The sequence below is a fragment of the Ostrinia nubilalis genome, chromosome 11, assembly GCF_963855985.1.
Source record: "Ostrinia nubilalis chromosome 11, ilOstNubi1.1, whole genome shotgun sequence".
Taxonomy (NCBI): Eukaryota; Metazoa; Arthropoda; class Insecta; order Lepidoptera; family Crambidae; genus Ostrinia; species Ostrinia nubilalis.
The window spans coordinates 1,639,754-1,650,802 of record NC_087098.1 but is presented as its reverse complement, the minus strand read 5'-3'; the positions used below and the strand labels follow the sequence as shown (position 1 = coordinate 1,650,802).

Genomic DNA, 11,049 nt, shown 5'->3' with positions numbered 1-11,049 from the left:
TCAAGGAATATCCTCACTTCATTATAGAAATAAAACAGGTAAAATTTTTCCCAAAAAGGATAATTGCTACAAATAACATTTAACCACTTGTCTATGCATGTTGTGATCTTCAATAGATTAATCAAATTAGCTTTTATTTTAAACTAGCTCTCCGCCCGCGGCTTCGCCCGCGTGGAATTTTGTCTGTTACAGAAAAACTTTATGGCACGCGTCCCTGTTTCAAAAACCGGGATAAAAACTATCCTATGTCCTTTCCCGGGACTCAAACTATCTCTATGCCATCGATTCAGTGGTTTAGGCGTGAAAGCAAGACAGACAGAGTTACTTTCGAATTTATAATATTAGTATAGAGTATAAATTGCACGTTACATAATATAACCTAAGTAATATTTACAATAACTTAAAAAATATAGTCAACTAGCGGCCGCCCGCGACTTCGTACGCGTGGATCCCGTTTTATCCCCTTAAAATTTTTCCTGAATTTTCTTTACTATAAACCTTACGGAGCCCGAGACCTTTCCAACGAATGCAAAACCGTGGAAATCGGTTTGTGCGTTCTGGAGTTATAGCGTCAGGGAGGAAAACCCGACTTATTTTTATATAGTAGATGACATCTGTATCATCTTTATTACACAAGATATTTTACAAACAATCTAATTCAGAGCCTCGGAGAGGGAGGGAACCTTTGAGAGTCATACCGTACCTAATTCCATTTGAATATGATGGTATACAAACTGTTCCTTTATCATTCTTACAACTGATATAAAACAAAAAAAACAAATTTAAGAAGCAATTTCCAGTCTTGTCCAACTAATGTCTAAGTTTTAAAACTAAACTATATCATATATAAATGTAACCACATACTGTTACGTGATTTCTGAAAAGCCAAACTACTTGTGAACAATGCGTCCACTTAGCGTCGGCGGTAAATTGTAGAGTCGCGCGGGTTATGAATTTCATGAGAGGACGATTTTGGCGCATTGTCGTTAGTTATTCTTATCGGTACACTGTCGTTGCAAGTTTAAGGTTTTTAGCTGTGAATTTACAATTTAGTTTATACTAGCGCCCCAGCTTCGAACGGGTGCTAAGTGTAAACCTTCCTCTTGAATCACAATTATTTAAAAAAACCGCATCAAAATCTGTTGCGTACTTTTAAAGTTCTAAGCATACATCGGTACAGACAGCGGAAAGCGACTTTATTTTATACTATGTATGTATGTAGTGATTTTAGATATACGAGTTCCATAAAATTAATTTGTTTTCTGAGAGTTGGCCTTTAAAGAGCGCTTTTAAACGTCACAAATGTTTGTAACACTATCACTGCTTCAGGACAATAATGCGGGCCAATACTGAAAAAATAGCGCAAGAAACTCAACAAGCAACACTGTTTTATAACGAAGACAGACGGAAAATCCAGGAAAATTAAGAGGGAAATTTCCTCTACCATGCACAAGCGTCGTTGATATCGGTCACTCAACTAAATAAACGAAAAATCCTAATGTGGTGGAGCAGTGAAACTATCACATAATGTCACCAAGAGTTTGTAAGTTTCTAAAAATGAAAAGTACTAACAAACATTTTGTCACATCAAAAAAGTACGTTTAACTTCTTCAATTCCGCTGTACATTCTCGCTGATATAAACGTCACATGGGCGCATAAACATGGCGCTTTATGGGGGCCGTGACGGGCCATGTGATGCCATGGTGAGCAGCGCGCGATTTACGGTGCGGTTTGACACCACAGGACACGGCAGACAATCGGGGGTATAGACAGAAGGTGAGAGAATCCGTGAAGTGCACCAGGTCATGGTGTAGATAACTATTGCTGCTATTATAATTATTAGTCCACAGAGTTTAAATGAATAAATAAATGGTATAGGCAACAGCACATCAAGCTAATACTTGCATTTTGCCTAATACTTGTTTAATGTTGTCTGCTGGATTACAGATTGTATTGTATGTAGTATACCCACTCCTACGCATGGATATGTTTCGTTAACTTGGAGGGTTTAACAGTGATATTAATATAAGATGATTTCCAATATACTTTGTGATTTGGACGACACAGTCAAAATAACACAATTGAGTTTCTCTGTAAGAAAGAATTTATTCTTTAGTTTACAAATTACACATGAAATGGATAATAATATCTTTAGTAACAGAATTTTAATTCTTACGTACCTGTAAGAAAGAAACGACATTTAATGTTATCAATTACAATGTCGGTTCCAAAACCACAATTAGAATATCCAATGGTAATTGGTATTTCAATTCTATAAAATTAAATATTGTTTTTTCAGAGGTACGAGATGCTTTTAGGTTATGGCCATAGACTTTTCCTCCCATAGATTACAAATTCATTTTTTAAATGTCACGGTCTGGCTTAAAGATGTTTGCCCGCAAGAAACTTGAAATAGTTAAAGAAAATTATATTTTTCTTTACATTAATAATTTGTTTATGGCAAAAATGTTATAATTTTGCAAAAAAAATGTCTAATCTTTTGTCGACTCTATAATGTCTACAGGCGAATACCTATATTTATTAGGACAAAACGTAATTAGTATGCTTTATAATAAAATTAAATTTATTACCTTAACTACTATAGTTGTATTGTATTTATAAATTCTGCTTAACTTTATTAGAAACATTAACGGAGTATTCATACTGAATTTGAAAATACAGAAACTACGCTTTTCGCATGGCGTGTCTAAAATCTTTGTAACCTATGGTCGCAACCTTACGACAATCGGTCCAGTTTGTCCTGATGGACTGTCGGGCGGTTTAGTGTTGTCAGACGTCACCCGAGGAAGGGCTGCGGTTCGATTATTACTTCTTATTAGTCATGTTAGCGAGTGATTTATAGCGCGGTTAGTATTGCAATGTTGTATAGTTGAACATATACTCGTAGTATTCATTTGGAATTATGTTTGAAACCTTTAGTTTACTTGAATAGTTATTCTGTATTAATTTGCTATTTCAACTAACCTAATATGTCGACTTCTCATGACAATCACTGGTCACCTAAAATAATTTCAAATCACTCAGAGAATATAACGTAAATTAGGTCTAATAAAATTTCAGCCACTATTTCACAAAAGATAATATATGATTGTTATCTTGACAATGTCTTGGGATAGCCTCTCTAGTAGTCTAAAAAAAGTCTTTGAATCTAACCGAATTCGTTCCAACCCCCCAACCGCCCCCAGCAATCCAAGAAACAAAACACATGGCTAATTAGAAAAATAATTCACTTGTCATTTTGTTCCCGAATTCGCGCCATGACGGATGGCGGACATCAATCATCCCCGGGCAGGGGCTTAATTTGTTTTTTGAGCTCTAATTGACGGTAATTGTGGAAAATTGAAACGCGTGCTTGTGGGCGGATTGTGGGTAGTAATAGAATATTTTGTGATTAGTATTAGATAATTAATTTTGAGCAAAAAACAGTTTGTGGTCTGTCTTGTCTGTGTTAATTAGTGAAAGATTGAGATTTTTATACTCATAGCTCATTGGATTAAACTCTCTACTCATTCTTAGTGCTTAATATTGATCTACTAAATGCATTTCTTCAGTCTAAAAACATATTATTTACGTTAATAAAGAGAAGAGTGAATTATGTAATGTAGAGTTAGGCTACAGTCTATCATTCTTTGAAACTCATAGAGTTAAATTAAGGTAAAGCAGTAAAGACACCTTATTTATTGGTGTAAAAAATATTAGTGTTTGAAAATAAAATAGAGGATTTTTAAAGTTTGTATGGTTTATTTTGTATTATTCAGAAATACAGGAGAAACTGTACTTTATATGGTAGAGCGGAATTAATTATTACTTAATTCGCCTGGTACTGCAACATCATATTGTTACAAAAACGCTTGTTTTATTATTTTCTATACCTAAATTCAAAACGTTTCAACGTTAACTTAAGCAGTAGCTTGACGAAGAAAGGAAAATCTTCTAGAACGACTGTTATCAAACTTCATTACAGTAACAAGATCCAAATCAAAATTACGATAAACCACTCAACGTTCGAGAGTCCTCCTATCACAACATGTATTGTACGAGTAATTTGTACCCGCATTGATACAGAAGAGTCAAACAACTCGAAGATTTCATCTGGCAGAAAAACAAACATCTAAATCAACAGTCAGCGTCCAAAGAGTTTTGTCAACTAATAAAAATAAAAACGTGGCTGGATAGAATTGTTTAAAATAAGAATCGAAAAAAGTTGAACGGTTACAAGCTGTCAAACTGACAGCCCCGGCGCCGGGAGGAATCCGAGCCGATGGAGACGTCAATAGGGCTAAAAATAAACAATCGAGTTTCCCAATGTTTTTGGTAGGCACGCACATTTGGAGGTTAATTTGTTTGTGTGGATATTTAAGCCACTGTTGCAAGGTAAGGTAATGTTAACTTTGTACTTATCCAGTTATTATAATAAAAAAAATGTCTAACGGTGCAAAAAATATTTACCCGTCTTCAAAGTTACTTTTAGCTAAAAAAAATAAATGTTGCACTAGAAACCCAAGGAATTCAATACTAATTCTAAGCAGGGGTATTACAAGGTGCTATGCAAGAGTGTATGAAAAAATATGTACTCATAATCGTTGTTAGTAAGACTTAAACAAACATGCTAATTGATCTTATTACGTTTGACCAACTAACGTCAAAAAACTATTCCGTGGACGACTTAATAATCCTCGAACAAGATAAGCAGCTGCTCAAAAATGGAGTCCAGACAGTGCGATTATCCTCCACGTACAAACGTCAGCCATCACCCATTCGAGAGTCATTAGCTAACGATATGTCCGTTAATTTGTTTGAGTTGCAATTAACGTGTCTAGCTCGACGGTCGACTCCATTTTTTCCTTATTCCATATTCAAAAAAAGACAACAGAGGTTCGTATTAAAATTTGACAGGCCAGGCTTACTGATTCTTAAAAAAAAGTAAATCTATTCATACGATTTGTAATCTTATTGCCGTGATGTAAGGCTCTTTGTCGTATTAATTGAATGGTTAGTTTCTTTTTAAATTGATATTTATGTTAAGAAAGGTGTTTTGAATTTGAGTCATTGACATAACTAGCAAAGGAATAAGGTTTATAGCAGACAGTTTATTTCATAATGTCTGCGTATTTATGATAAATGGTTTGAAATAATCATCTAAAGACTCAATGGGGATAAATTTAAGTTGTGATTAAACAGTTCTACCGATGCTGTAACAATCTGAAGTGAACGGAGTGTCCGTCATCACAGAATGCAATACCCATTCGTGATAAGTTTTTAGTTTTTTTAAGAGTCATACAATGGCCCGTCGGACTTGTGCCATTACTTAGGTATTTTATTTATACCTTTTAATACTCTACTGAAAATTATTATTTTTACATGTAGAGACAAGCTTAAAATATTTTCTTTTCCATAGCTTTCCGAGGATAAAAGGTAAATCAATAAGAATCCATTCAAGATCAATGGGTTTTTCCAGTCTAAATACGATCGATAGATTTATGTACGTAAGTAATGCGCGATTTTCAATCGATTACCTAAAGCCTTGATTACATGCCTTATTAATTGTCACAAACAGATAATTACACCCGTGTATGTATATGATAGGAATACTGTTGTCATTATCCTGTCAAAATTTGATTTACTGGCATTCTATTGAAGAATAACAAATGGCATTGCACGTAATTAACTGATTCCTATTTAATCGTGGGATCGTAAGTTACAATATCCTATGTCACATAGTACAAATATATTTACAAGTTTATTCTGTAGACAATCATTAAAAGATATAAACATTGCTTCCGATCTCTCATTTATAACTTTTCTAAAACGCAAGCAATGAAGACTTTAATAAGTGACCAATTAAATCAATCTTTCCTAAATTAACAAAACTGTACCTAAGTAAATGTATCGTTTAAATACGAGTAAAAAATAATATTTAATTGCGTACTCGGAAAAAAACAATGCTCCCGTGAAAAGGACCATTTTGGGATAATAACACTTTCGATCAGAGTGTAGTAGTCGAATAATTTTAAATGATTTTTAGCCGACTTCCGATAATAATATGTGTAATTTGTATTTCGAGATAATTATTGTAGCAAGAAAATCATGTCAGAATCGAATATCCTAAGATTTTCCATTGCATTCATTTATAAAAAGAAATATTCATTTCATAAAATGTAAACTGTCATGAATCCAAAATTTATTTCATTATGACTCTACCTTACAATGATGAAACTTGGTACATAACCGTTATCTACATTGATGAATGTATGATAATGAACAGATAAGAAATGGAATTGTGTAAATTAATGCCTTTTGTGGCTTCAAGTGGAAGCCATCTTGCGAGCAAAGTTTCACACTAATCATTATTGGCTTTGTATGTGTTGACTGTAAAAAGCTTTACGTTGCAATAAATAGGGTTTTTTATATCTGTATTAGAAATAAAGAACATTAATTATATATCCTTTAAGAAAATTCCATTAAATTCCTGAGAAAATAGAGCCGGTTTTCATTAATCCCTTTATATTGGTGATGAAATCTTTAAACAAAACTTAAACTTGCGGCCGAAGGTACGTTAACCTAAACAGTCTTTTTTTAATCAAAAAATATTTTTATTAACGATCGACTCTACATAAAACTAACTTTTTGGTTGAAAAAAAGCGTCGTTAATTTATATGAAGTTGTTTACAAGGGTGATAAAGGCAGTAAGTGCGAAAAACTACCGTAAGTGTAAATAATTGATGTCTAACGAGGTTAATCACTGCAGACGCAGTGATCGCGCTGATCCGCGCTGATTAAGTGATTACCGCGCTCCCTATAGCTGCAATTACTAAATGTCTTCGGCTTGTAATTATTTTATTTCCCGTTATAACGGCCTTTTGTATTTAAAACTAGCATAGCATTCGCCTATGGCTCTACCCGACTTGTTGTTATTGACAGACATTTTGTTCAGGATCACACAGTCACACTGACAGTTTCTACATGTACAGAAGATACCTACTGGTATTTCCAGAATTTAAAAACACCATAACTAGTAAAATTGCTTGTAACAAAACTTGAAACCTGTAAAAGAAAATTAACAAGAACAAAAAACGTCTCTATCAAATATTTAATGATTTAATAATGCGTTTACTATCATTAAATTATTATAAAAGTTATGCACTAGGTACCTATTGTTGATCACATCGTTGCAAGATTGTATGTTTGTAATGAATAGGCTCAAAAACCACTGAACGGATTTTGATGAAACTTTACAGTATTATTGTTCATAATCCAGAATAACATATAGGCTATAATTTATGACGATCTGTGACAAACGAAATTTCACGCGTGCGAAGCCGCGGGCGGAAAGCTAGTAGTTGAATAAAGAAGAAAAAGGGTGTTAAATTATGGTTCTAATGTTTCACGATGATTATTCCTGACCTAAATAAACTTCATCACGAAATATGATACTTATTTTAATCTCTGCAAAGGATAGGTAAGCCTTTTGCTTTCTACATTTATTTTCATGACTACTTAAAATGGTTTAAGATAGTTATTCTTAATCTTTTTCTTATCAGTTTAGAGAGATAAGCTTACTTGTGTCTACTGTGGACGTTGACATTTTTTACTCACGAGTATTAATGTTTAATTAAACTCAAACTACTCGTATTTACAACAATATTTTTTCTTTCGGGAGTAACTTTAATATTTCAGCTCAATTGATTTTATTCGTCAATTTCGTTTTAATTTATTTATTTTTTCATTTTCTTCGTGAAATTTGAAGTATTTTTTTTATTTACTATAATATTATTCTCATTTCTACCGTAGCAAGTTCTAAGTGATCATAAAATGAAAACAAACCATTGAATTTTGTGTTAGTCTCAGGGAAAAGATAAACTGTCAATGACAACAATATAAATTAAAAAAAAATTGTTCATATCTGCTGAAAATAAATATTAAGTCCTACCCTAGATATCAAGAAGACTAGAAGTATTCAATATCAGCTATGAAAACATTACAAAACTATTCGTAGCCGTTACCCGAAGATACTGGTTAAAGAACATAAATTAACTACAGTTGTTGATACAAAACTGTGTTTAAAACTCAATTATTGCAGTGTCCGTTACTACTAGGTCATCGGTTCAAGTTTAATTCCCGCTAATCGGCAAGGCGTGACGACAATTTACTTAAATATCCATCTAAATCGTTGTTAACCGCTATTGATGACTCTATTATTAAACTGATTTTGTCATCTACTGCATTTTTTGCATTACGTTGTGTTATACTTGGTATCTCTACATAATAAATCTTAGACCACTCTTATGATGTTCAAAAATACATAAATTGTGCGATTTACAAATTATAAACGAGACGTTATCAGAATTTCATATACAAATCTCCAATTTAGCTGTAACTGACAATTACTTACTAAAAAATTTATTTTAAATTCAATAATAATTTAAATAATTCCGATGCATTTAAGTTATTAAACGTGTAAAATACTAAATTTTGGAGGCACACGGGAAGTAATAATACAAGAAAAATGTTTACGAATATAATTTTATTAACAATTTTAATTTAATGACTGTAATGTAAGTCGATATCATATTTACAATTTGCATTTGTTTATATTATACATTTTTACAATCTCTCCCGCGTCTATACCTATAGCCTACACTACCTAACGTTTTCAAATAACGTTTATTACATATAATGCACAAGATTTTGTAGGTATGAAAACTACTTAAAATACAATTTCAGTAAATTCGCAAATTCTAATTGAAAAAATATGATCTGATCAGATTGCAGAAAGTAGGTACAAGATTAAAGAAATGCTGTAAATACTGTTATATTCATATCAGTAATTAATAGCCTCTTTGAATATTATTATATCGTATGTAACTTTCTATGTTGCCAATATAACATTATTCGCTTAAAATTAATTCAGCCCTAAAAATACTCTAAGAAAGAGGAACAGATTTTTTTTTTGTAGTAACTAAATTGAAGAAATATAATTTTGAAAACAGTCGCATTAAATCAATGCCTAAATTAGGTGATAAGAGTTAAAACAGATAAACATTATAACACGGTTTAAATAATGGACACAAGTAACAAACAAATATCTGCACATTGCAAATTGTACGCGCGGCTCAGTTAGGCCTAAAGGTGCAATGGAGAGCAACATAGAGTTGTTACTGCTAGAAAATGAATAAAACCAATTTTTACAGCATTTCCAAAGTATTTTCTATGGAAACATACCATGTACCGCAATAAATAAATAAAATAGAAATAGTTAAATACAATTTGGTTGCAACAAGTTCTAAATCAGCGAGTGTACGAAGTCGTCCGTGCTCAGGTACAAAACTTCGAATATCATAGTACATATAATTTCTATTCCTCCATCATTATCAATAATTATTTTAATGTTTAACTAAAAATGTATACGATAAATAAAACTATATTTATTGGTAAATTAGTTAGGACAATACTAACCTCAAATATTTAGGTAAGTAAATGCTTGTCGGAAAAAGGCTTAATATGTAGATCTTATAACTTTACCTAAAAGAAAACTAAATAAATAATCGAATATCCTCACTGGATAAGTCAATAGTGATTCGAATAAAACTTTGAAATAAACCCTGTTTAACCGAAATTTAAAATTTTCTCTTGTTGCTAGAAAAATGATGGAATAGCCCGAAAATGCTTAATTTATGAAACCCAAGGCAACACCTACCGAAACTTCACTACAAAGTAGAGAGGTACATACCTGATGCGTAGAAATGCTGATTTTACTTCAAGCACTCGCTTTACACTTTCAACAATAAAATTATGCCCTAATAAACTTGTTTACCATGCCTTAACATCACATACATCACGGACTTTGTGACTCTAACTGGGATAATGAATAACTTTGTCTATATTGCATCGTCCATTTGTCACTGAGAACGTTCGTGCGACGGCCGAGCGGGTCGGTGGAGTCGCGCTTATAAAAATTGTATCACCGTGATTATTTACACTATCAGTCTGTACACGGGCTCGGCCTATTCTTCGTCCACGTTGATCTCGGAGTCGACTGAGTCCTCGTCGTACGTGGAGGAGGAGGCGAAGCCTCGGCCGAGGAGAGCAGATCGGTTCTTGGCCGCCGCAGCGCGGTCCCGCTGCCGTCGGTTTTTGAACCAGTTGCCCACCTGCGTCGGCGTCAGCCCCGTCGCAGCCGCCAGCTCCCTCTTCTTTGTCGGATTTGGATACGGATCTTGCAAATACCACTCCCTGAGGAGAGATCGTGTCCGTTCTTTGAAACAGTGCGTCTTCTGTTCACCATCCCAGATCGTTCGGGGCAAAGGAAACTTCTTGCGGACGCGGTATTTGTCGACGGGCCCGAGCGGGCGCCCTCTCAGCCTCTCTGCTTCCTGGTAATGGGCCTCCAGCCACAGGGCTTGCAACTTTGCATGGCTCGACCGCTGGAAGCGGTGTCTCTCCAGTATGGAATATAGCTCTCGGTGCCGTCCCGCATGGAAAGCCACGACGGCTCGCGCTCGAAGTACGGCCTCGCATCTTTCGAGTTCGGCCACATTTGGATGTGCGACTGGCAAAGACCACAGAAATCTGGCGAGCCGTTCGACGTCTCCGCTTTCTTCGAGGGTTTCGCAGACGGTGGCGACTTGCGCGGCGCTGAAGGAGAGCGTCGGGAGCGGCAGGAGAGGCGTGGGCGCAGCCAGCTCGACGGCGTTGATGGACAGGCCGGGCGGCGGGTCGGCGCAGGGCGCGGGCTCGGCGGCGCGGTCGGCCGCGGGCCCGCGGTGCGCCTCCAGGATGCGCGCGTGCAGCGCCGCCGTCGTGGACTCGTCCCAGGAGCCGCGCATCGGTGCGAGTGCGCGCGGCGGAGTCGCGCGCGGTGTGAGCGCGAGCCGGCCGGCGGCTGGGGGCGTGCTGACGCGGCGCGCGCGATTGGCTATCGGTTACGGTGCGCGCGGCGCGTCGGCCAATCGCGAGCGCCGCCCGCCGGGGGCCGGATAGCTTTCAACCGCGCCGCGGCGCGTATCCGGCGGGCGCGTTTAACGAGG

At 35.9% G+C, this 11,049-nt stretch overlaps 1 protein-coding gene across 1 annotated transcript; it reads right to left on the bottom strand.

The window, feature by feature from the left end:
* Nucleotides 1-9,487: 9,487 nt before the first annotated feature.
* Nucleotides 9,488-10,848, bottom strand: LOC135075822 (homeobox protein SIX6). The gene has a single exon (XM_063970282.1). The coding sequence runs from the start codon at nucleotides 10,846-10,848 to the stop codon at nucleotides 10,027-10,029; it is 822 nt and encodes a 273-aa protein (XP_063826352.1). The 3' UTR covers nucleotides 9,488-10,026.
* Between the last annotated feature and the right edge of the window lie 201 nt (nucleotides 10,849-11,049).